Source organism: Capricornis sumatraensis, chromosome 9 (genome assembly GCF_032405125.1).
Source record: "Capricornis sumatraensis isolate serow.1 chromosome 9, serow.2, whole genome shotgun sequence".
Taxonomy (NCBI): Eukaryota; Metazoa; Chordata; class Mammalia; order Artiodactyla; family Bovidae; genus Capricornis; species Capricornis sumatraensis.
In genome coordinates, this window is record NC_091077.1 from 15,291,661 (window position 1) to 15,317,905 (window position 26,245).

General features: G+C 56.7%; 1 protein-coding gene across 2 annotated transcripts in view; it reads left to right on the forward strand.

The window, feature by feature from the left end:
• Positions 1–1,090: 1,090 nt before the first annotated feature.
• The window catches only part of CARM1 (coactivator associated arginine methyltransferase 1), a 42,157-nt gene continuing 17,002 nt past the window's right edge, over positions 1,091–26,245 (forward strand). For both annotated transcript variants that reach the window (XM_068981411.1, XM_068981412.1), the window contains exon 1: positions 1,091–1,310. In XM_068981411.1, the coding sequence (XP_068837512.1) occupies positions 1,091–1,310 (220 nt within the window). The remainder of the gene's footprint in view (positions 1,311–26,245) is intronic.

Genomic DNA, 26,245 nt, shown 5'->3' on the forward strand with positions numbered 1-26,245 from the left:
GTCGGGAGAAGAGATCTATGTGAGGCAAGGGGCCTCAAGCTCCTTTGGAAACCCTGAAAGAGAATGGGGCCCTGGAGTAGTGGATTCACTGGCCAGTCATCACTGGGGGAAGGAAGAGTGAATGAGGGGGTCAGGGGATAAGGGGGGTCCACCAGTTTTTTTGTGGGTAGAAGACAGTGAAGGGCCAAGAATTGGAGGAGGAGGGCTCTGGGGGAAGGGGAAAAGAGGAGCCGTTGGGTGCCTGAGAGGGGTTAAAGATGGGGTTCAGGGGCCAAGTCCTGGCTCAAACTGCTCTTCAAGCGGGCGTGCTGGGGGTTGGGGCCACAGGCTGGGGCGTGGTCCTACGTTCTGTCCCCGCCACTCCAGCCCTTCTCAAGAAAGCAGAGCCTCACAAAGCAAAGCCCGGCGTGGGAGGAGCTGGACCGGTATAGGGGCGGGGCCTCTCCGAAGTTGGACCCCGCCCCTCTGCGTTCCGCCTCACAAAGCCGGGCGGGACCGGGGGCGGAGCCAAGCCTCAAGCACCAGACCCGCCCCTGCCGTTTCCCGGGCAAGACAGCCATCTCACGGAGCGGCCGCCGGCGCGGGGCGGGGCCCGAGGGCGTGTCCGCAGGGCCGAGCACCGCCCCCTGGCGCGAGCTCCGGGCCCCGCCCTTCGTGGGACTCCGCCGCTGCACGGTCTTACAAAGCGCGGCCTTTCGGGCCACGCCGAGCTGGGGGCGGGGCCCTAGATCTAGGGGCGTGTCCGCGCGGCCGAGCATCACCCTTGACGTACGCTCGCACCCTGCAGTTCCTGGGCCGCGGAGTCACCTCACAAAGCAGCGCCCATTCGCGCGGGGCGGGACGGGGTGAGGGTGTTCGGCCCCGCCCCCTATCGTGCTCCCGCCCAGCGCCCAGCGCCGCCTGCAGGGGGCGCTGCGCCACGGTGGCCGGGCCGCAGCGACGGTGGCGGCGAGGCGGCGCGTGGCCGGCAGGCGGCGCTGCCCGGCTCGGCCTCGGCCTCGGCCTGCTCGGCGGCGGCGGCAGCGGCGGCGGCCTGGGCCCGGGCGCGGCGGCGGCGGCGGCGGTGGCGGGGCCTGGAGCCGGATCTAAGATGGCAGCAACGGCGGCGGCGGCGGGGCCGGGCGTGGGCGGCGCGGGGGCGGCCGGCACGGGTGTCACGGGGCCCTGCGGGGCCGTGTCCGTGTTCCCCGGCGCCCGCCTCCTCACCATCGGCGACGCGAACGGCGAGATCCAGCGGCACGCGGAGCAGCAGGCGCTGCGCCTCGAGGTGCGCGCCGGCCCGGACGCGGCGGGCATCGCCCTCTACAGCCGTGAGTGCGGGGCCCCGGGGCCGGGCTGCGCGCGGGGGCTGCGCACGAGGCCGGCCGCGGAGGGGGAAACCCTGGCCGGGAGGGACGCGGTGAGGTGCCTGGGGTTCCCAGGGTGAGGGGCCCTGGTCCGTGGGGGCCTGATGTGGGGTCTGTGGGGCCGAACCGAGGGAGCTGGGTGTGGGGGGCCCCCGAGTGAGGGGCGTGGAGGAACGGTGTCAAGGGGCAGAACGAGAAAAGAGGGCGTGCGTGGTGGCCAGAGGTGAGGTGCCCCCGAGTGCGGAGGGAAGCGGGAAGTGGGGGGGTAGTGAGGGCCCTGAGATTGGGAGAGGGTGGGCAGGAAGTGGGGGCCCGAGAGTGGAAGGTAAGAATTCTGAAGAAGCCGGGGGGTGTGGGGGCTGGGTGGGAGGGGAGGGGGCCTGGGCGTGGGAAAGATGGGAGTCTGGGGGCGGGTGTGGCCGCCGTGGCGGGGAGGAGGGAGGGGTGTGGACAGCCTCGGGCCATCCAGGGGACCCTCTGGACTGCTAAGGACGGTTGGAAAGTGGTGCCCAGTCTGGGGCGGCCTGGAGGACCCTGTTTCACTCATCTGGAGGGCCTGGCATTCCCAACCCCCGAGTGGAAAACTTCTAGATCTGGGGAGGGGGGTCCCTGCTAGGGTGGTGCGAGCCGCTGGGTGTGCGCCTCGTGGAAACGTGGGCTGCTGGGGCCCTTTCTTGATGCCAGGCTCCGAAGTAAGATGTAACACTGCCTCCTCCCTCGCCACGGTCCCCCGATCTTCCTTTTTGGGGATGTGAGAAACTGGTTACATTTTCAGAAGCTAGTTTCAAAACTGACATTTCGGTGTGGTGGGGAGAAAGATCTCAAGTGTGTTTGCCAAGACCCTGCGTCTTTGTGGTTCATCCTTTTTCTTTCTCTTGTTACTCCTATCTGTTCTCTCTTCTTATCTGTTCTCTTCTCATTCACATTTTGTTATTCTGTTACACTCAGCTTTGTCTCTCCCGGTTTCTTGCTCTGATGTTCTCCTGGTGTCACTGAGAAGGCTTTTCCTGGTGGTGGTTTGTGTGAGTGTTTTGCCACTTTGGGCATGGGGTTTTCCGAAGGGAAGTGTGTGGAGCAGTTGGTTCCCACACAGAATTCCTCACACCCAGCATTACACCTCTTTTTGCTCCGGCAGAGCTGGGTCTTCTTGGACCAGATGAGGGGAGAGAAGAGTATGCCAGGTGGGTATCGGTGCTCAGGACAGACACTTAAGCTCTGAAGGGCCCCCCAGATCATAAGCACTGCCATTCATTCTACATACATGAGTGAGCACAGCACCAAGCAAGGCATCCTTTCTCAAACTAGGGTCCCAGGGCTGATGCTCAAAGGAGTTCCAGGGGAGTTGGTTTCTTTGGTAAATAAACTTCTTTTGATTTTAGGACAGGCTTAGATTTATAGAATTTATAGAATTACTAGGAAGATTGTACAGAACATTCTCATATACTCTCTTCACATCTTTCTCCAGGAGAGGTTTTATTATCTAAATTTTTAAATGTGGCTTTTAATTTATTTTTGGCTGTGCTAGGTCTTCTTTGCTGCGTGGGCTTTTTCTCTAGTAATGCTGAGCGGGGGCCATTCTCTAGTTGCGGTGCTTGCCTTGTTGCAGAGCATGGGCTCTGGAGCACCTGAGCTTCAGTAGTTGCAGCACGTGGGCTCAATAGTTGTGGCTCTCAGGCTGTTAGAGCACAGCCTCAGTAGTTGTGATGTAGGGGCTTAGCTTCGAGGTATGTGGGATCTTCCCCAACCAGGGATCAAACCCACGTCCCCTGCATTGGCAGGCAGATTCTTAACCACTGAGCCACCAGGAAAGCCCCTCCAGGAGGGTTTTACTTTCGTGTTTTTGTTTTGTGGATACGCTTGGAACTGTTACTAGTTATAATAAAGGAACACTTCTGTTTGGGGTGGTCATTCATAACTGAAGTGATCGTCAAGAGGAGAAAGTCCGCGTTTCTCACACCAAGAGTTTCAGTCTGGAATGACAAAGTCTCAGGGATCTGAGATAATTCCTGTCCCCTTTATGCCCAAGTCATTCTGGCATGGAGTTGAGAGCATAGTCTCTGGTCTTGGCTGAGCCTGGTTGTATTGGTTTCCCAGGGCTGCTTAACAAACGGAGTGGCTTAAACCAATAGGAATGTATTCGCTCATAGCTCATGGGCAGAAGTCCAAAGGCAAGGTGCTGGCTAGGTCACACTCACTCTGGAGGCTCTAGAGGAGAATCCTTTCTTTCCTCTTCCAGTGTCCAGTGGCTCCAGGCATTGCTTGGCTGGAGGCCACAGAAATCCAGTCTCTGCCTCCATCTCCACATGGCTGCTCCCCTGTGTCTCTGTGTCTTTTCCTCTAAGGTTGCCTGTCGCTGGGTTTAGGGGCTTCCCAGGTGTCTCCGTGATAAAGAACTCGTCTGCCAACGCAGGAGACACAGGAGATGCCTGTTCAGTCTGTGCATCGGGAAGATCCCCTGGAGAAGGAAATGGCAACCCACTCCAGTATTCTTGCCTGAAAAATCCCATAAACTGAGGAGCCTGGTGGGCTATAGTCCATGGGGTGGCAAAGAGTCAGACAGGACTGAGCGACTGAACATGCACACATGACTCTGGAATCTAAATTCAGGATGGTCTTCATTCAGTCAGTCGTGGGCGCTAAGTCATGTCTGACTCTTGCGACTCCATGGACTGTAGCCTGATAGGCTCCTCTGTCTGTGGGCTTCTCCAGGCAGGAATACTGGGGTGGGTTGCCATTTCCTCCTCCATGGGATCTTCCAACCCAGGGATCGGACCCGCGTCTCCTGCACTGGCAGGTGGGGACTTTACCCCTGAGCTACCTGGGAAGGCCAGGATGATCTTAGATCCTTAATTATGTCTGTAAGGATCCCTTTTCCACGTGAAGTCATACGCACAGATTCTGGGGGTTAGGGCTTGGGCATATGTTTGAGGTCATCCACTGTGTGGGCTGGACTGGTGCCTGGCAAGTAGATGGGGGCTTCTGTGCCTCGGTCTCCTGGGTGGCAGGGTGGAGGTGATGACAGGACCTGGTGGCACAGCGTGTTTGCTCAGGGAACGAACTCTTCTTCCTTGGAGGCAGCCTCTGCTCCCGTAACGGGCTGACGGGCTGACGAGGGCCTCAGAGTTGGCAGCCTCAGGGCGAGGCAGTGCTGTTTCCCAGTTGCTCTGAAGTCTGCCAGGGGAGTGCAGTCTCGGATGGGTGAGCAGGCTGGGCCTGCTGGGCTTGGACGGCTGGCCCCGGTCCCCTGGGAAAGGGCAAAGGTGGTCTGGCCTCTGGGGGGACTTGGGGGCAAACTGCATTGTTGGGAGCCTCAGGCCTCCTCTTGGAATGAACTTCCGTCCCTGGACTCAGCATTTCCCAACCTGGACCCTTCTGGGACCTGCGTGCTTTGGCCAGGTGAGAAGGCTTCAGGAACCCTGTTCTGCTCAAGAGGTGGGGTCCTGTGAGCCACTGGTGATCCCCAGATACCTGACATTCGACTGTGTGTGGGGGGTCAGGGTGGGGCATGAGGGTGGGGGGTGGGCCAAGACATCCACGTGAATCTCCCCATGCTCACATCTGGGAAGTGAGAGTCTTGAGCACGGAATCTGACTGGTGTGAATCACTGGCTACTCAGCCTTGAACTCGCCATTTCACCTGTCGCGGTACCTGTTTCCTTACTGATAGCGACAGGTACCTGCGCACGACCTCAGTTTCCTCCACTGCAGAGAGAATAGTGCCACCGGGGCCCTGGGAATATGGGGGAAGTGGAGCAGGGAGTCCGGCCATAAAGGGTAGGTTGGTCTACAGATGTTATCGCCAGTGATGCTATTGGTGTGGAATGGTGAAGAGCTGGCTTTTCTAGTAGAAAGTCCTGTACGCTGTGGGGCTGCCCAGCTGCCCCTCGCCCCCAGCAGATGGGAGAAGGACCCCCCAGGGCTGCCACCTCTGCGTCAGGTGGCAAGGCTGGGAGATGGGCTCCCCTGATGCCTCAGTGGTAAAGAATTCACCTGCCAATGCAGGAGATGCACAGGTTCAATCCCTGGGTCAGGAAGATCCCCTGGAGGAGGAAATGGCAACCGACTCCAGTGTTCTTGCCTAGGAAATCCCATGGACAGAGGAGCCTGGAGGGCTACAGTCCATGGGGTTGCAAAGAGTTAGACACGACTTAGCGACTGAACTGCAACAGCAACCAGGACATACAGGAGGACATGTAGCCATATTCCTTGATGTTCGCATCCTCCATGTGGGAAAGAGGACAGTTGTGGAAGGCTCTGGCTCAGTCACCCTGCGGTGAATGGTGACCCTTCTCCATCCCACCCTCTTTTTTTGGCTTTGTGACATCTTAGTTCCACAACCAGGAATCGAACCCCTGCCCCCAGCAGTGAAAGCGCAGAGTCCTCTAACCGCTGGACCTCCAGGGAATTCCCTCCCCACCCCTTCTTGCCACTTGATGTCACCCTGGCTCACTTCCATGGCATTGGCTAAGTGGCAGCTCCCATAACCGGACCTCTTTCCCTGGGCAAAGGTGCGTCTTCCTGGGCCTTGAGGAAGCTTTGGCACAGGCCCTGGAGTTCCTGGATGCAGGCTGCCCCCCTGCACTCTGCCCACGCCCAACTTGCTGAGAGGCAGTTCCTTGAGAAGCCCGTCGTGGGGTGGCTGGGACCGTGAGCAGAGCAGACTCAGTTCCTCAGCCCTGTGGCCGCCTTCCTGGAGATGACAGGGCTGCTTTTCTCTCGGTTCTCTGGCTCTCCCAGCCCCACTGGCTAGGAAGGGACATACATCAGGGCTGGCTCTGATGGGCTTGGTTTCAGTTTGTGGGGGGACCTGCTAGGGGCTGGAAACCCCAGAGAAAACCCCTCTGTGAAAACAAGCTGCAGGTTCCAGAATCAGGAACCCTGTGACTTCTCTCAGGCACACTCCTGGTAGCCCCCACCCCCGACAGCTGGAGGCAGTTAGGGTGCTGAGATTGTGGAAAAGTTGATCCTGTGCGCAGCCTTTAGGACATGCAGTGTCCAGCCTGGGGGACAAAGGTAGTCACATCAGAAGGCATTTGCATTTTAAGTGGTGCCTGCCAGTTACTACTGACTGCCGTCACTTATTGAGCACTTTCTGTGTGCCAGGGATGGATAGACCCCTGTGCTTTGACTTTGGAGGCACTGGGGAAAGGATGGTAGTATAAGGCAGGGCCTGTGGGCCAGTGGCCAACTTTTAAGCAGTCAGAGCTAAGGGAGGTTTGTACATTTTTGAAGTGTTGATTAAAAGGAGAAAATCCAAGGAAAAATATTTTAACGAAGACCATAGAGTCCTTCAAAAACCTAAGATATTTACCTACCAGTCCTTCACAGGAAAAGCTTGCAGACCCCAGGGATAAGTGAATGAAGCTGGCAGGAGGAGGGGTAACTTGGGAACTGAGCCCCAACCAGGGTTGGTGGATCTTGAGCAGCTTAAGAGAAGCCAAAAAGCCCTTCTCTGTGTAGGTCTGTTTGTTTTGATTGTGACGTGTCCTGATTGATCAAGCCATATAGAGTACGCTTTCTGGACCATGTGGGTCCGTGTGGGCCGGTTAGTCTGACAGGTATGACCCTTCTCTGTGTTACCACTGGGCCTTAGAATAGCTCTGGGAGGTCAGGTACGCGCCTCCCATTCTGTTGTTGGGAAAGCAGGGGTGAAAGGGTTATCATGGCTGGCAGACAGCAGAGCTGGCTGTTGGATGCTTTGCTCCCTGCAGAGTGGTTCAGTGGAGCTGGGTGGTCAGGATTCCGTTTATCCATGCATTAACAGAGACCCAGAGTAGAGGTGGCTTAACCAAGCCGGCAACTCATTTCTCGTGCTCTGGTCCTGAAGCCTTGGAAGCTGGAGACCAGGGCTGGTGTGGAAGCTCTGCTCGAGGAAGTCCTCAGACCCAGGTCCTTCTAGCTAACCCTGTTCCCACATTCCCAGGGTCGAGTCTTGTCATCATGGATCAGTATGGCAGCAGGAGTCCAGCTATTACACCTGGTTTCCAGACAGCAGGATCAGGGAAGGGGCAAAGGGTTCCAAGAGCATTGCCAGGCGTCTGTTAGGGAAGGTTCCCAGAAGCTGGCCCTGGTTGCTTCTGCTTGCATCCCATTGGCTAGAATGCAGTCACATGGCTACTGCTAGCTGCAAGGGGGCCTGGGAAATGTAGTCTTTAGTTAGAGGGACCCTGTCCTCAGCTCATTTCAGGGTTTCTCTTTCAGTGGGAGAAAGGGAGAACAGATACTGGGAGATAGTCACCTTGGCCATAGTAGGTAGGATGTGGATGTAGCCACCATCATTGGGCAGAATACTCCTGGTTTAAGGAAAGATGCTCAATGAGGTGGGAACAGCTAGCAGCCTGGTGTGAGCAGAATGGAGGGACTAAAGATGGGTAACAAGGTTGGGCACAGGTCACGTCTCCCAAATGACAGGGCCTTTTCCTACATGTGGTCAGGAGTGCCCTGCCGTTTTTCATGGGGGCCTAACATGATAAGGATGGTATTTCTGAACTCTTCTGGCAGCAGGTAGCAAGGAGAGAAGCCGAGGAAGCTTGCAGGGAATGCAACAGAAATGTAATCAAATAGTTTCAGCTTAGTCTGACCCTGAAGCACATTAGAGGCCCAGAGTCCTGTTATGATACAAAAGCTGAATTCCGCCCCTAGGGCAAAGGGCACATAGTCAAGGCCATGACCCTCGGCCAGGGGTCATGAGTTACCTAGCCAAAGGGTTTGCTCCACTCTGTGGTTAAAATAAAAGGAGATTCCTGATATTTTTAAAAATGGGGTGATTTCCCATCAAAATCTGGCTTGTACTTCTGAAAAATCAGTAGGGCTGCAACCCTGGGCCCTCATATCCCGAGGCTGAGTTGGATGGCAGTGCCGCCTTCAGAAGGGGCCTGTGCCCCACATGGCCAGAACCCCTTCCCTGCTGGTGGCCACCCCATCACAGGCCCTGCACCGGTAGCCATTTGCCTTCCCACTTGTAGTGTGTTGTTCTTTGGGGGTGTCCATCAGATGTGGGAAAATGTCCGTTAGCCTTAGCCCTCGCGCTTCTTCAGCCCCCCACCCCCCCCAGACAGCTGTTACCCCAGTTCAAGCTGACCTGGCCTCTAGTCCCAGGCCCTGCCCACTGACCACCTCCCAAGCCCCTCCCCTCCCTCACCTCTACCTGCACCTGTGCAGGCCCACAGGGCCCTCATTGGCAATTTGGAAATATAAAAGGTCTGAAAACCTGACTTCCTGCTCATTTGGCAGCAAGAGCTAACCTGACCCAAACTCGGGCAAAACCCCAGCCCTGAGTTGACACATGGGACTTTTTTTACTCTCTGGTATCCAGTTGAGAATGACTGTTCCCACTTAGGGCTTCCCGGGGCACAGTAGTAAAGAATCCGTCTGCCAAGCAGGAGACGCAGGTTCAGTCACCAGGGAGGGAAGATCCCCTGGAGAAGGAAATGGCAACCCACTCCAGTACTCTTGCCTGGAGAATCCCATGGACAGAGGAGCCTGGCGGGCTGCAGTCCACGGGGTCGCAGAGTCAAGCACCACTGAGCACTGCGCATTCCCACGTTCGGCTGCAAAAAACAGTGCTTGGTTACAGACATTGCCTGTGCTCTGCCAGGGATAACTCATGCTGTCTGTGCCTTGTTCCCTTTTTTCAGATGTGAGCAGTTTGTAATCTGATACTCACTGAGCCCCACGTGTTTCAGGCAGGGTCTAAGAGCCTGGCGCGGCACATCCGTTGGGGTGATTGGGCCCATACGTGAGCCCACGGGTGGAAAGTGGTCCACACCATGAGCAGCACCTGGCGAGCAAGCGCAGGCGTTAGGTGTGGGGGTCTGGATGAGGTGGGTGGGCAGGGCCTTTTGACACAAGGAGAGTGTTGTGAACTTCGGATTCTGCGGTGCATTCTGAACTGGTTAGATCTAGCAGAAGGAGGGAGGCAAGATAACTGGGCGGCAGACGAGGCTTCTTTGTCGGGAAGCCTGGCGAGGCAGGCACCACCTGAGGAGGTGGTGAGTTTGCTAGGATGTCAGGAGAAATACCCATCCCAGATCGGGGAGTGGGAGGGCTAGACTTGGGCTGGACTTGGTTGCTTCTGTGGAGAGTGGAGGCTGGCACGGGCTTCAGGCAGCTCAGAGTGGAGGCTCTTAACCTGAAATCCTAGGATGGTCCTGGTGGGTCAGTGGGTGTCCCATGATCTTACAACCCCATGAAGTTGCATGCGGTTTGCATAAGGGTAGACGGACAAGAGTCGGTGGCTAGGACCTCGGAGGAGCCTCCTTGATTTTAGGAAAGGGGTGACAGCACCTCTCTGGAGGGAATACTCGTAAAGCGCTTATTAGCTCCGTGTGCTTCCGGTGACCTGGGGCCATGGTGCGGCTCTTGGTTCTCTGTGCTTCTTCTGAGGGAGAGGCTCCCTTGCTTTTGATCCCCCTCAGAGGGATCTGTGACCTGAGAAAGGCTGATGGCCACTGAGGCCAGCAGCAGATTGTGGAGTGAAGCAGTCAGTGGAGGCCACGTGTATCTGTGTCCTCTCCAGGAGAATGACTCTGAATGGCAGGAGTGCCGAGGGGAGACTACTGGATTTCTGAGCAGGAGGGGCTGCCCAGTTTGGGTGCTGGAGTTGGGGAGGGGCCCAGGCAGATGGACCCTCTCCAAGTCTGGGGAGGGCCTGGTAGTGGAGGCTGGTGGGAAGAGTGGGGCAGAGACCTTACCCGGGATGGCAGGGCCCACCAACAGTTCTGTGAAAATAGGGAGACTTGAATTTTCATACTTTGAATCAGAAGGATGCATTCAGAGTGACCTTGCTGTCTCTTTATTGTAGTCATTACAATAGTAGTCTAACTTTATTTACTAATTTTAAATGTTATTTCTCCCGCCAAACTTCTGATAACAATTGCAGTGTGTTAGCTGTCTATCGTGTAACAAAAACTAGTTAATGAATGAGTTACTGGCTGCACTGGGTCTTCGTTGCCATGCACACACCTCTGGCTGCAGTAAGGTGGGGGACTGCTCCCTGGTCGCAGCGCTCAGGCTTCTCGTTGTGGCTTCTCTTGTTGCGGAGCATGCGTGGACTCTCGGGCACTCAGGCTCAGTAGCAGTGGTGCAGGATCAGTTGCCCTGTGGCATTTGGGATCTTAGTTCCCAGACCAGGGGTAGAACTCGTGTGTCCTGCATTGGCAAGCAGATTCTTAACCATTGGACCACTAGGGAAGTTCTTCACTTTAAACAGCAAAAGTTTACTGAGCATCCATTGTGTGCCAGGTACTGTTTGAGGAGCTGGGATTAAGCGTGTGGGCCCACACTTGGGGGTCTCGTGGGGGGGTTGTATGTGTGACAAGCACTGTCTCAGCAATCTCCCACAGTGGCCAGTGCCTTGAAGGTAGACCCGGCTGAGGCTTGAGAATGCTGGGGAAGTAGGAGTGAGTGGGAGGTACGGGTTGGTCAGGGATGGTCACCACTCAGAATGGGGCATTAAAGCTGCCAAGGGAAGTGCATCGGCATGACCCAGACTCTGTGCCTCAGTTTCCTCCGCTGTGAAATGGGGATCTTGGTAGCATCTGCCTTGGAGAGTTGTGAGCTAATAGAAGCAAGGTGCTTGAAGTAGTGTCTGCTACTCAGGCAGGCAGACCTGGGGAGTGAGCCTGTGGGCCTGCATGGCCAAGAGCAGCCCATGGCCAGTGTGGCTGGAGCAGGGTGAGTATGGGGAGGGGTGGGTCCCAGCAAGGGGCTTGTCCTTTATCCCCAGAGTGTTGGGAAGGGAAGTGACACTCGATGTGGGTGTCTGGGTTCAAGCCCTCCCTCATCCCTTAGTTCCTTCCCCCATCCTTTCCTAGCAGAGCGATCCTGGGTGAGTGACTCAGCCTCCCGGATCTCAGCTTCCTTGTCGGTGAGGGGGGTTTCACTGAGGGGTTTGGCTGGTGGTGGGTGGTCACCTGTGCCCGGACTGCAGGCCCTGTACACATCAGACACCACCCCTGCCCCCAACTCAATTGTGGTCTTGGGGAGCAGAGAGAAGGCGGATGAGGAACCGTCCCTCCCTGCTTGGGGAGGGCCCGGAGCGTGGCCCGGAACCAACCTGCAGAGAAGGGGGCAGGAGGCCGCCAGCCTGACAGAGTGAGGTGGGAGGGAGGGAATCTGGGCACAGGAGCCACGGACTCGACTGCGGTGTGGCCGGCTCTGGGGCAGCTGGGGTCTGTATCTCCGGGCCAGTCCTGCTCTCCTGGTCGGCCAGGCCAAGGGACAGGCCTGCTTTGCATTCCTGGGCTGGAATGCTCACCCTTCCCCCTCCTGGTCTGCAGCAGCCCTCACTGGTCAGAGGCATCTGGAGGTCATGATTTTAGCACAGGCCACAGAGTCTCATCTGACTTGACCTCATAACCCCAGGCAAGTGACCCTCCTTCTCAGTTGTTCCCTCCTAGAGTGCAGGGTGGTTTTGGGGGCTGGTGGGCTACAGTCCATGGGGTCGCCAAGAGTCAGACGTGACTGAGCGGCTGAGCATGCGCACACACAGATTCGCCCCACATATACCGCAGGTGAATAGCATGATGTAAGAGGTCACTGTCTCCTGAACCTGCCGTGTGGTCTGGAAGAGACGTGTCCCAGGTGGAGATGACCATGAAACCCCCAGATGGGTATGGGGCAGCTGGGAAGGCCTTGGAGGTCCTGCCCCAGCCCTTCCTGGTTCCACATGGCTCGCTGCGTGTGTTCACCCTCCTGTTCACTTCCGGGACTTGCTGGGAAAGCGTCAGGATTCAGGGTCCCAGGAACACAGCAGGGCGGGGCTGCTGGCACCCTTTATGTCTGCTCCGAGAAGCCCTGGCACCTTTTGGTTTAAGATCCCTGAGTCCCTGACTTCCCCCACACCCACCTCTTTTGTTCTCTGAAAGCCAGTTAATGAAGGAAATTGAGGCCAGGCTTCACCCAGGCCTGCAGGAGTTAGATATGGAGGCCCTGTGGCCCTCAGGCGTCTCCTGTGGGGGTTGTGCTTTAGATCACTGGTTTTAATTGTTTAATCAACACGCACAGATGCCCGGGCCTAAGGTGCACTTGATGTGGTGTGCACCCCAGTAACTGCCACCCAAAGTCAGACCTAGAACTTGGCCTGCAGCCTCTGGGTGGGTTTGGTTTGGTTGGCAGGGTATTCTTGAAAACTGGTCCAGACGGGTGTGTGTCTGGGGGTACTCTGTCTCCTCCCCTCCCCCTCTCCTCACAGAATAAGGGGAGAAACTCTTTCACTCCCTCTTTTTGTCTGTCTCTTTCGGTTGATTCATCACCCACAGCTTTGGTGAGAGCGGGTCTGAGCTGTTTTCTTTAAGACTGTTGGGCGGATTTGCTCCCCCGCTAATTGTGTTCCTGTGGCTGGCGTTCGTCTTGGCTGCATGTGATACTCACGTAACGGTTTTGTGTATAGAAACCTGCCTGACAACACAGGAGCTGGTGAGAGTGGAGCTGGTGAGAGTCCAGCCGCAGGGACCCCGGCAAATCTGAGCTCTAATGAAAAAGGAATGCTCCAATCATCCCCCCCACAGGGGGCACGTGAATAAATGATCAAAGGCAGATTGGGGGGCCTCTTGCAGATCCCAAAGGGGCATTCCAGAGAGCTAGCCACATTCTTCCCTGAGCTGGAGGGGAGGGCGAAGGCAGGCTGGGGCTTCCAGCCTTCTGTCATGTGTCCCAGAGGCCCCCTCCGCTCAGCCTGTCTGGTCCACACCAAATGTATGACTGGAGGTTGGCATCCGTAGTGTTGCGTGAGTCTTGGGTTGGAGATGCTGGCTGGTTGCCTGGCCTCGATGCCCCTCCACCCGCACCCCAGTGCCCTGCTTATCGCCACTTTGAGGCCCTACCACGGCTGTTGTGGGCTGAGCAGCTGGTGGGTGCCGTGCCAGGCTTTTTACGTTCATTGACTCGCCTGGCCGTCAGAACAGCCCCATGGGGAGCCAGCCGCTTCCTAAGAGGGGAAACTGAGGCACTTGGTGGTGGCTGGGTGTTTTGGGTGCCAACCCAGCTTTGGCCCTCAGGTCTCCCCGGGGGCGCTGGTGAAAGTCCGTGCCCTAGAGGAGAGGCAGACCTGGCCCTTGGGGTGTGTGTCAGGGAAGTGGTGGTGGGTTCTTCTGAAGCCCAAAGCCAGTCTTTGCTCATTCCTGTCTCGTTGCCGACTCCGTCGCGGGTCGGGCAGGCTCTGTCCCCACTGGCCTGGGCACATCTGGAGTCACATCTGGCGAGGCAGCTGCTGGCGGGCTGGCAGGAAGGGGCCCTCCCTCCAGACTCACACATCCGGTTCTCCGAGCCCAGAGGCAGGGCCAGAGGGGCTCCTGGAGTGCCGGGGGCCTGGCGGAGGCCCTTCTGGCAGCCACGTGGCCCCAGGACATCCTGTGTCACCTCTGGGCCAGTGGTCGAAGTGTTTTCTTTGCCGATGAGCCCTCCACCAGGACTGCAAGTGGGCCTCAGCCCCCGAGCTGCTTTCCTGCATCACTCCTCCACCAAGGCTCGCTGCCCTGTCCTCCAGCCTCTTCCGGTTTGGCCTCCCTGGAGTCACCCTGGGCTGAGGGCTGAGGTCCCTCAGCTGGCTGGAGGAGGAGCACGTTAGCATTCCCCAGACACGGACTGGCTTGGCTTCCTGTGCTGAGCACACGGTCGCCGGCAGCTGTGGGAACCAGCGTGTGGGGTGTCCCAGCCACTCTGAGGGTGGGTCCCCCTGCTGCCCTTGACAGGCTTCCCCTATGTGCCTCAGTCCTCATGAGGCACTGCCTGCCCAGTTCCTGCGGTCACAGGTGGTGGACACCTTCATGACCCCTCAGCCCTTGGAGTCTGGCTCTGTTGCGAGTCTGTAGTGGGGACTCTGGAGGATGGTGCCTGCCAGCCGTGGTCAACCAGCCGGGCCTGGCTCTGCGAGGCCCAGGGCCCACGTGCTTCCCTGGACCCTGAGCATGGTCCCCACAGCCTCCTAGGCCCGACTCGCGCCCCAGAGACTGGGATGGGGTTCAGCTGTCTTTCATGAGCAGCCAGGTCCCCAGGCTGGGCCGCTTCAAGCATGTCAGTTCTCTGGGCCTCAGTTTCCCCTCGAAGTTGAGCTCAGTGAGGAAGGTGGTGGTTGGGAGCATTAGCTGAGGCCCTGACTTATATTAGGTGTCTGCCTGGCACCATGTACAGCAACTGCTTCAAAGTCCCGGCCAAAGAAGAAAGGCTCGGCGCTAGAGGCGACAGCACAGCCCCTGGAGTGAGGGGCGGGGGCTAGTGGGTCTGTTGCCTCCCCCACCCCTGATTCTTCTCTAAGCCCCCCTGCTTTCAGGGGCCAAGGAACTGTGCACAGCTGCTGTTCCTTTTGTAGCTCACAAAGCCCCGGGCTGCCGGCTGATTAGCATGGATGGGGAGATATTTGCATGTAATGGCTCCCGCCCAGTCAGAGCCCAGAGTAGTCTTTTCAGAAAAGCCAAGCCCTTTCTTTGTCTGGTGCTTCTCTTGGAGTTGCCCTTCCACACACCCCGCAGTTAGAGTCGTTTTGGGGGTCCCTCCAGACCAGACCTACAGGACCACAAGCCTCCAGTCCTTAAAGGCAAATACCATCCGCCACCCCACCCCCAGCTCCCATGAACCACCCTTTGAACGGGGTCCCTGCTGAAGCCCAGAAGCCAGCGCTGACTTAGGAGGTTTGGGGGACTCTAGTGTGGTGCCTCTTCTTCAGCATGTTGTCAGCCCCATGGTGGCGAGGGGAAGGTGGGTGGCAAGGGGTGGGCCAGCAGTGGTGGCTGGCTATTGTTATTGTGAAATACTGTCACAGGGATGAAGGCTAATATAGCAGACACCAGGAACTGCCCACCCCCACCTGGAGAGAGAAACAAGTGTTGCCTGTAGAGCCCGGGGCCCCTATCTTGTCTCCTCCCAGCGGGATAACCTCGTGGTCAGCCAACTGGTGGTCAGCCTTCGGGGCCCCTTTGATGTGGCTGAAGGTCCCACACCTAAAGTCAAGACCTTCCCAAGCACAGCGTGAAGCCGGCACCTCTCAGCCTCAGCCGATGGCTGCTTCAGGTCGGAGTGGCCTGCACAGAGCCTGGTCTGGGTACCCAGTAGGGTTGATTTAGTGGCCTCTGGGCCCAGAGTGGCCCTGTGTCCAAGATTCTCTCTGAGGGTCCTTCTCTCCCATCTTTGCCTCTGGTCAGAGGGCCTTGGGGATGTGGGGCCCCCAGATGGATGTTGTGTGCTCAGAACACCTGCTGTGTGCGCTGGTCCTGGGCTGGGCGCAGGCTGTTAGTTCTTGTGACAGTGCTGATCGATGCTTTATTTTTCAAGACCTGAAAGCTCGGAGGGCTGGAGGGTGGGGTCCAGGTGGTTCGAACGTGGGTCTGGAGTTCTGGGATTTGCACCGCTATGTGGCCTTCTCAGCAGCTGGAGAGGGACTTGCCCTGGGCTTCCAGGTCTCAGGAGGCCTCCGGCACCCTGGCCTGGCCCAGCCCTCTGCCCCTCCTCCGTCACACCCACTCAGGGGAGGGGAGAGCTGCGTGCTGGCCCAGGCTAGGAGAGGCAGTCACCAGCTGAGAAGCCTCCTCTACCCTTTAGCCCTAGTGGGACACTGGGGTCACAGGACCTGAGGCTGCGGCGGGGCTGTGTGTGTGTCTGTGTGTCTCAAGGCCTGTTTCCCCTCCCCTCCCCCAGTCACTATTCCCTTTGTGTGCTTATCTTTCCGGAACATGGTGGAAATTCAAACTGCTCAGGAGAGTGTAACATGAAAAGCCTGTGTCTTCCTCCCTCCCTATCCTGGCCGCTCCTCATCTCCTGTCCTGACCTACCCCCGCGGGCTTTCAGGCACACACGGGCTTTCAGGCACACATCTCCCCAGGAACACACTGGCTCAAGGTTGTCCACGTTTAAACCATGAGAGGGGGGTGCCTGTTGAAAAGTACACCTCCCTTCCAGAGGCAGCCCCTGAAGTCATTTCATGGTGTTTCTTTCTAGACAGGCCTTCCCTGTGCCAGCTCGCCCTGCTCGTTTTCACACCCATGGCGCGTGTATTTTACACCGCGTATCCCTAACAGTGTGGCTTCGTCATCTTAACATGGCACCATCCACGGATTGAAATCTGTGTCTTTTCTGGGCCCTCCTTTGCCTCACTCGTTCTGTAGGTGCGTCGGTTTTCTGCTGTTTTGAACAGCCCTGTGTTGAAGTGCTTCTTCGCAGACATTTAGAAGTGGAGCTGTAGGGTAAGGTCCTGCAGGGGAGCTTGTAGGTTATAAGTCTTTGGTCCTTGGTGCTGGGAAGAGACGCTCAGACAGGGCTGCCCTGGGGCGCTGGGGGCTCTGGGTCCCTGCGGGGAGGGGCTGGGATTCACCCAGGCCAAGGTCAGGCCCAGGAGCCCATGGTGACCTCACGCTCCTCAAATACCCTGGGGCTGGGCAGTGCGGCAGCAGCTGCTCCGCGCGTCTCCAAGGACAGCACTGGAGCAGCCAGCTTAGGTTACAGCCAGAGAGGGAGGCCAGGCCGGGCTCGGGTTCCCAGAACCATGGTGGCTCCTGATCGCAAGGTGCTTAGTGCACTCACGCTGCCCTGCCCTGTTATCTCGGGGAATCCTCACATTAGAGAAGGTTTCTTTAAAATTAATTTTTTTTTAATTAATTTGTTTGTTTTTGGTTGCTCTAGGTCCTCACTGCTGTGTGTGGGTTTTCTCTAGTTGTGGCGAGTGAGGCTTCTCCGCGTGGTGGCTTCTCTTGTTGTGGCGCATGGGCTCTGGGCGCACGGGCTTTAGTATTTGCAGCTCATGGGCTCCTGAGCGTGGACTTGGTAGTTGTGGTGCGTGAGCTTAGCTGCTCTGCCGCATGTTGGATCTTCCCGGACTAGGGATTGAACCTGTGTCTCCTGCATTGGCAGGCCAGTTCCCATCCACTGTACCATCAGGGAAGTCCTAGGAAGGGTTTTATCTTGACTTTATCCCCATTGCACCCCCGTTGCACAGATGGGGCTCCTGAGGTTGAGGGTGAAGGCAGGTGGTGGGGCTGTCTGCCAGGCCTTCCCCATGGGCTGTGCCATGATCCCCAATGGACAGATGAGGAAATGAGGCCCAAGGTCATGTCTAGAGGGTGGCCCATTAGGCCCTGAACTTAGATCTTCTTGAATGTCCATTTATTTATTTGGCTCCCTGGGGTCTTAGTTGCGGCATGTGGAATCTTCTGTCTTCACTGTGGGATGTGCACTCTTAGTTTCAGGGATCTAGCGCCCTGACCAGGGATTGAACCCTGGTCCTCTGCACTGGGAGCTGCTGTCTTAGCCATTGGACCACCAGGGAAGTCCCTCGATGCCCCCATTTAAACCACTGTCCTCTTGGCCTTGGCCCCACTGGGGAGATGGGGCAGAGGGGTCTGGTGCCTGTGGGAGATGGGAGGCTCTTGGAGGACGAGCCCTGCACCCCCATGCGGTCTGGCTTGGCTTGGATGTTGCCGCTGCCCTGAGGCAGCCCATGATCTGTACTGCATGGGGTATCGTGGGTATCAGCCCTCCGAGTTCCCTCCAGCCCCTCTTACCCTGCCTTCTCCCTGGTGCCGCCTGCCGCCCTGTGGTGCCCACGAGCTCAGGAAGGCAGGGCCTGGCCGGGTTGTTCACTGCTGTGCCCTCGTGCCCACACTTGGCACTGAGCAGGCTACAGGCTCAGCTGCCCAGTGAGCCAGCCGATGGCCCTGAGCAGAGTGGGAGGCCGCTGGGTGGGCCTCGGAGAGCACTGATTGCTTGCCTTGTCCTCCTCTTCACCCGACTCGCCTCTCTCCTGTGCAGTGTTTTTCCTCTGGAAGGTGAAAGCCTGTGTTTTATTTGGCAGTAGGAGGCAATTTCATAAAAGACCTCACATTCGGACAGGCATCTCCCCCCTCTCCCAAGTCTGCCAAGATAAATAGCTTTAATTATTCCTCGCTTGTGGCTGTAATAGTTTTCCCGCTAGAGAGGCAGGGACTTGAAATGTGGCCCTTTTGTGTGTGGGTTGCTCCCTTCCACCAGCTGGCAGCTGCTTTTCCGTCTCGCTTTTCTGTTCCCCAGGAGGCAGAGAGCGCCCCTCATTCTCACACCAGGACAGACGGTTCTGTGGGAGGAGAGAGCTTGGCTCCCGGCATTTATTCCCATTCTGCTGGGCCCCTCTGACACAAGTCTGTCCAGCATGAAGGGCTCAAGGCCCCCCTGCTTGTTCCAGAGCAGAGGGGAAGAAGGACAAGGACAGGGGTTACCAGAGGGCTGCCCAGTGCCCAGCGCCCTGGGCAGCCGGACCCCCCATTCTGGCTGCCTCCTGCACGTAGGAAAGTGGCCGGGCCTCCTTGACCCCAGGCCCGGGGGCGGCCGTGCAGGTCAGCGTCCTCAGATGCTGGGCGGGGTGGTTGGCCAGCCACATGCAGAGCCCTGGGTTCAGCTTGTCCAGGAAGTGCTGGAGAACCTTCCTGGTCCCCTGGAAGAGGTGACAGGGACTCAGGGAAAGAGAGGCAGGGTGCCTGGGAAGAGTCAAGGGGCCACGAAGGCTGGGGAGAAGGCCTTCTGCCCGTGGTCTGGGAGGTGGTACGATCAGCATGGCCCCGTGGGGAGATGGAGGGGTGTGCCAAGCTATCCATGTTAGCAGGGCCTGGCAAGCCCCATAAGGAGTTTGACTTTGTTCCAGAAGGTTCTGGGGAACTACGGAGGAGTGTGGGCAAGAGAGAGACCACAGCAAGCCGGCTGCATTGGACACTGTGACTGGGACATGCCTGGAGGCTCAGCACATCCCTGGGTCATCTGGTCAGTGTCCTTGAGGCCACCAGCTTCTTTGAGGCCTGTCTGAGTGCCAGGCCCCAGATTAGGCCCAGGAGTGAGGGTGGGGAGTAGGGTGCTTCCTTCAGGCCTGGGGCAAGGGAGCCCTTGTGCCTCAGTGTCCGCGCCCTGTTAGGCTGCTCTGGGTTCCATGGAGCTGTCCAAGGAGCCAACAAGAAGGGGCCTTAGGGTGGTGCTATGCTGGGCGGGGAGCAGGCAGCTTGGCCCTGAGAGCTGCTTGCTTCCCAGTCTCGTCTTCTGCCTGGCTGGTAGCCAGCCCTGGCCTCCCCTGGCACGGGGTCCCTTTGGGTGGTGCCCAGGGCTGTGGGTTCACCAGGGTTCACCAGGGCCTCTCGCAGCTCCTCCACAGCCTCCCTGTAAATCCCTTGTCTTGCCTGGGAACTCCTGCAAGCTCCCTGGGCTGTAGCCAGGATTCCCAGCCGCCTCCCATTCTCCCTGCTGGGCCCCTGTGAGGGAGAACGCCATGCTCGTGTGTGTCCCTGCACTCAGTGCTCACTCAGCACTTGCGATCACCGCCAAGCAGTTCTCCGACACCAGCTGGGCCTCCTGCAGTTCAGCTCCATTCTGACCCTGTCTCCCTGGAAGTGGTCAGATGACACAGGTTGAGGGCTCAGTGCCACCGGACTGTGCACACCCCACTGGAGACGCCAGGCGCAACCTCAGCAATCAACTTGCTATGTAAATCGGAGGTTTCTAGGATCTTGTCCTCAAGTTTGATTAACTTGCTGCAGCAAGTCAGGAAGAGACTGCGCTTACTAGACAACTGGTTGACATGAAAGGATACAGCTCAGGCCCGCCAGATGGAAGAGCCAAGCAGGGTGAGGCGGGGGGCAGGGGGCAGGCCTGCCACGCCCTCCGGGGGTGGGCGCCAGCCTCCTGGCATGCCACATGCTTGCCAGCCCAGAAGCTCTCCTGTACCTTGTCCTTTTGGGGTTTTATGGAGGTTTCATTGTATAGGCACGACTGATTTAACCATTGGCCTTTGGAGGCTGAGGATGGCGGACTGAAAGTTCCAACTGTCTAATTGCTAAGCTGGTCCCAACATGGCTTTCTAAAGTCATATACCCCAGGGTGCTTGAAGGGGGCGTTACATGAATCACAGAAGACATCTTTATTGCTCTTTTATTTATTTAAACTTTTTGTAAAAAATTTTTGTCTATTTGTTTGTGGCTGCGCTGGGTCTTTGTTGCTGTGTTGCAGCAAGTGGGGGCTCCTCTCCCGTTAGCTGTGGCGCACGGGCTGCTTCCTCGCAGTGGCGTCTCTTGTTGCAGAACGCAGGCCCTAGGGCGCATGGGCTTCCGTAGCCGTGGCTCCCGGGCTCTGGGGCACAGGCTCGGTAGTTGTGGCGCACGGGTTTCGCTGCTCTGCGGCAAGTGAAGTTTTCCTGGCCCAGGAATTGAACCTGTGTCTCCTGCATTGGCAGGCAGGTTCGTCACCACTGAGCCACCAGGAACGCGCATGTTTATTGCCCTTAATCACTTGAGAAATTGCAAGTTTTAGGAGCTCAGTGGCAGGAAAGACGACTAGATACATGTTTATTGTTAATCAGCATATCATAGCTCCCTTTCCTCTGTTTTCCCACGTGCCGTTTCCTCTCGCTGAAGAATTTGTTCCAGTCTCTCCCTGGCTGAGCCAGGTGCCGTCTCTAGCCTCCCACAATACCCCTGCGTCCCTGGCCTCAGTCCCCCTCACCTGGGGATCCTAGTCGCTGGCTGCCCGCTCTCCCCACCCTCTGAGGGATGGGGGCGTGTCTCCTTGCGCTCCACTGTCAGCTTTGTAATACAGTCGTATTGGCACGTAGCCACGCCCCTTTGCTCCTTTACACGGTGTCTGCAGTGGAGTTGAGTCACTGTTCGTGCGTGTGTGTGTGCTCAGTTGCTCAGTCAGGTCCGACTGTGGCACTTTGGACTGCAACTTGCCAGGCTCCTCTGTGGGTTTTTTCAGGCAAGAACACAAGTGGGTTGCCATTTCCCCTCCGGGGGATCTTCCTGACCCAGGAATTCAACCTGTGTCTCCTGCATCTCCTGCATTACGGGCAGATTCTTTACCTACTGAGCCATCAGGGAAGCCCCTGAGTTACAGTAGCAGAGATTAAATGGCCGGAAAAATGTTGGGTCCTTTACAGATAAAGTTGTGGCCACAACTCCCTAGTGCTGGCTCAAGGAAGCTCAGAGAGGTGCTGCGCACACCACTTAGGAGCACAGACCCTGGAGCCAGTAGGCTCGGCCACTCGCTGTGTGACCTTGAGCAAGAAACCTAACCTGTCTGAACGAGCCCCTTTTCTCCTCTGAGCCTTTGGGGCGGTAACAGGAGATGTGGGGGTTTTGTGGAGTCCATGAAAAGTGCAGGAGCAGAGCCTGGCACCTGGGAAGTTGTCTGATATGTTAGCCCCATCTCACCTCAGCAGGGTGTGGGGGGGTGCTGGCCCTAGCAGCTTGCGGAAACTCGGCCTCTGTGACTTGGATACTTGGGGGCCTTGCCGCCCGGAGAGCAAGACTGGTAGGGTGTTTTTGCAGGTCCCCCACCACACCCCCAGAGCACTGCATTCCCTGTAGAGTTGTCCCTGGTGATTCTGGCCCCTCGACCCCTGGCCCCAGAGCCTCAACGGAACAGACTTCACAGTGTGGTGGGTGGGAGGCCAGCCCAGGGTGTCAGGCCAGGCCTAGGAGCAGGGCAGGCATGCTTGCGGTGGCTGTGGCCTGACTGATACTCCTTGATCTGAGTTCGTTTCCCTGTTGAGAGCCCGTCTTGGTGAGCTTTCTTGGAGCCTTCATTTCTCAGCCCGGCGGTCCCATCACTGCAGGGAGGAGGGACACAGGCCCTGCTCAACTTGGCTGGGAGGGTACCCTGCACACCCTCCCAGCCCGAAGCCCCCTTTGTAGTCCTCCCGCCTGTAGATTGACAGGGTGGCCTGCCAGCCCTCCTCTCTGCTCCATGCCTTCCAAGGTGATGAAGGTGGTGTGTTCTAGGTTGGTTTCTGGAAGCAGAGCCCAGAGACCAGTTCTGCCTCTTCCACGGCTCACCCGCAGCTGGGTCCAGGCCCCTTTCCTGGGGGAAGAAGCCCTCTCCTGGGAACCCCTCCCCCTGGGGGGCCAGGAGGCAGGCTGTGCCTGAGCCCCAGCCTCAGGGAGGTGCGTGTAGAGGGGAGCCATCGGCCCAGCGCGGCCAGCTCTGTCCATTGTCCTGAGGGCCCCTCCCAGGGAGGTGGGGAGAGGAGAAGTAAGTGCAAAGGTCGGAGCCCTGCCCACTGTGGAAACTGGGGCGCTAGCATGGCCTTGGGAAGGGGCTGGGAGGGGAGATCCTTGACTGCCAGTCCAAGAGCTCTGACTTCTCCTGAGGCTTTTAAAAAAGAGAGGAACTTGATTGAGCTTTTTTTTTTTTTTTTGGTTTTTCAGATATTTTCCGACCATCCCCTGCGTACCAGGGACTGACCTCTGGTTATGTAGCTATGATGTATACAATATGCTGGTCCCGTGGGCTTTGGGGGGCCCACCCATGATGAGACCACTCAAGCTGTCCTTCACCCTGGCTTCCCTGTCCCGGGCCTCTGGATGAAGCCAAGCTTCCCTTGGCGATAGGTCCTTGTGGTCACCTGCCTGGCGCCAGGCCGCCGGGCAGCTGCTTGGGTTGCCAGGCTGTTCTGGTCTGGCAAAAAGGGAGACAGGCCTTCTCTGGTCTGTTTGCCGCCATGTGGGAGTAGCTGACAGACTGGCTTTATTTTCTGACCCAGGAGCGGGCATGGGTACTGCGTCAAGGTTTTAGGTCCGTTCCTGAGACCCATTCACAGTTGGACTCTGGAGCACCTTGTCTTGGGCCCCCTGTGGGTGTGGCCTGGCCGTGACCCTGGGGCTGCCCCCCCTAGTCCTCTCTTCCCTCCTGCCTGCTGTCAGGAGGCTACCCATGCCCTGCTCCCCTTTCTCACCCCCAGGAGGGGGCACCTGGCTCCTGAGGTGTGAGGTCGTCTGGTGGAAACCCAGGTTGTGGCCTCAGGAGCCTCCTCCAGGCTGTGGACCAGGCTTAGGGCTCAGAGCAAACCAGGGGTAAGCAGGGGGCCTAACGAACACCCGTCGGGCCTTCATATCCAGACTCATGCATTGGGAACATTTTGTTTTTTCTATTGAGATAAAATTCACATAACAACAAACAATTCAGTGGCTTTTAGTGTACTCACAGTATCCGGTAACCACCACCTCTATTTCCAAAATATTTTCATCAGTCCAAAAAGAAAACCTTGTTTCCATTAGGCAGTTTTCCCCTTTCTCCCACCCTCAGCCCCTGGTGGCCACCAGTTTGCTTTCGGTCTCTGCATTTACTGATTCTGGGTGTTCCAGATAAATGGGATCGTACACCTGTGACCTTTTGTGTCTGGCTTCTCACTCGGCATCATGTTTCTGAAGCTCATCCTCGGGGTAGCAGGTGTCAGGACTTCATTTCTTTCTGTGGCTGAGTAATATTCTGTTCTGCGGATGGACCGCATTTTCTTTATCCAGTCATCAGTGGATGGACATCTGAGCTGTTTTGAATAGTGACACTCTGAATATTTGCATACAAGTATTCGTTTGAATATCAGCTTTCAGTTCTTTGGGGTATATACCTAGGAGTGGGATTGCTGAGTCAAATGGTAATTCTGTGCGGCTGTCCCATTCTGAGTTCCCACCAGCAGGGTCTGAGAGTTTCAATTTCTCACCAGCATGTGTTATTTCCCATGTTTTGTTTAAAGTTGTAGCCATCCTGCTGGGTGAGCAGCAGCCTCTGACTATGGTTTGAGTTGCAGGTGCCTAATGGATAATGCTGTGCATCCTTTCACATGCTGGTCATTTGTGTATCTTGGGGGAAGCATTTCTTCAAGTCTTCTGTCTGTTTTTTGAATTGGGTTATCTTTTAGTTGTTGAGTTCTTTATATATTCTGGACAATAGATTCTTATATATGATTTGTAAATATCTTCTCCCATTCTGTAGGCTGTTTTTTCACTTTTTTGATACTGTCCTTTGATGCAAAAAGCTTATATGTGTGTGTGTTATTAAATCTTTTTTGGGCCACAGCACATGGCTTGTGGGATCTTAGTTCCCTGACCTGGACTCATGGCAGTGAAAGCATAGGGTCTTAACCTCTGCACTGCCAGGGAATTCTTCCAGAAGTTTATAATTTTGATGAAGTCCCACGTATGTAGTTTTCCTTTTGAAACTCTTTGCTTTTGGCGTCATCTTGAGGAATCCATTGCAAAATCCCAGGTCTCAGAACTTGACCCCTGTCTTCTCCTGGGGAGTTTCACAGTTTCTACTCTTACGTCCGTTTAGGTCATTGATTCTTCTGAGTTGGGTGGTGTTTTTAAATATATGGCGTGAGGTAGGGGTCCAGCTTCATTCTCTTGTACAGGGAGACCCAGTTGTCCCAGCACCATTTGTTGAAGAGACTATATTCTACCCCCTGAATGTTCTCAGGACCTTTGATAAAAATCAAATGACTATAAGCAGAGGGTTTATTCTGGAGTCTCATTGTGCTGACATAACAGTCCCTGCCTCTCCGTTTGCCAGCGCTGTTCTATTTTGATTATTGTACCTTTGTAATGCGTTTTGGAATCTGAGCCTGTGGGTCTCGCCACTCTGTCTCCAGCTTGTTTTGGATGTCATGGGGGTGACTGGGAACACTTTGCCATAGTTGTATTCATGCTTCTCTCTATAAATATATTTTGTTGTTGTCGCTGTGGATTTGATGAGCCACTTGAAAGCAAGCTGTAGACATCACAAGAAACTTCACTTTATTTCCATATGTATCTTTCAATAAAAGGGGCATTCCTTTACAGAATAATGCCCTTGTCGCTTCTAGATCTTTTTAAAGTTCCAGCACCTGGGGATGCCCCTGCTGGTCCAGTGATTGGGATTCTGGGCATCCAGTGCGGGGGGTGCGGCTTTGATCCGCAGTTGGGGAGCTAGGATCCCACATGCTGAGTGGTGCAGCCTCCCCCACACCGCCCCCACCAATAAAAAGGCACCCGTAGTCCACACGTTTCCCCAGGAGAGCTCAATCGCTGTTGAAAGGCGTTCATGGGGCTGCATTTCAGGGCCACACCTGCGTCTGCTGGCCACACCTCTTTAGTCTCCTTCACTCCAGGATAGACGTGTGCTCAGTTGTGTCCGACCCCACACGCTGTAAGCCCACCAAGCTCCTCTGTCCATGGGGCTGTCCCAGCAGGAATACCGGAGTGGGGAGTCATTCCCTTCTCCAAGGGGATCTTCCCAACCCAGGGATCAAACCCACGTCTCCTGTGGCTCCTGCACTGGCAGGTGGATTCTTCACCAGTGAGCCACCAGGGAAGCCCTCACTCCAGCTCCCAGCAGTTTTTGTCTTTCTTTTCATCTTTGGGTGTTTTGAGGCGACCCAGGAGGTTGTCTTGCAGACTGCCCTGTGGGCTGGCACTGTCTGTTGTCCCCTGGTGATGGGCCCAGGGTTTTGTCCCGCTGCCCCATATCCGGGCCACAGCATCGGGTCACTTTGTCTCCTGGTGACGCAGTGCCTCACTGTTTGGCTGAGATGGGGCGCCCCACGCTTTTTGAGTGAATGGCCAGTAACAGCGATAGTGGCGGGTGCAGGGGTACAGGGCTTCCTGTCTGTGTGTTGGGTCTGACCCCTGCCCACCATTAGTTCTGCTTGACAGATGAGAAAACCGAGGACTCAAATCTGCCCGGGTGGCACCTCAGTGGTGTAGGTGGGGCGTGAATGCAGGCTGTCCGGCTCCCGTGGCCACACGCCCCATATGTGCAAGAAAGGGACTTCCTTGATGGGGGGGTCCAGTGGTTAGGACTTGGCACTTTCACTGCTGCATCCCTAGGTTCAATCCCTGGTTGGAGAACTAAGATCCCACAGTGCTAAAAAAAAAAAAAATTCAAGGAGAAGGGCTTAGCTGGAGGAAGCAGAGGCTCCATGGAGATTCTTGACTCCCATCCCTGCTCGGCTCTAAAGACACCCCCACAGACGCAGAGGGGCTGGCAAAAGAAGGCCCAGCCCCCTCATCTGGACTCGGGGCAACTGCTGCATTCCCAGGACCCTCTGACCCTGCCAGATTGCCCTTTGCTCCCGTGTCTTCCCACTTCGGGGTGATATGGGGTCTGGCGCCAGGAGGTGCCCCGGGAGGGAACATCCCAGCAGAG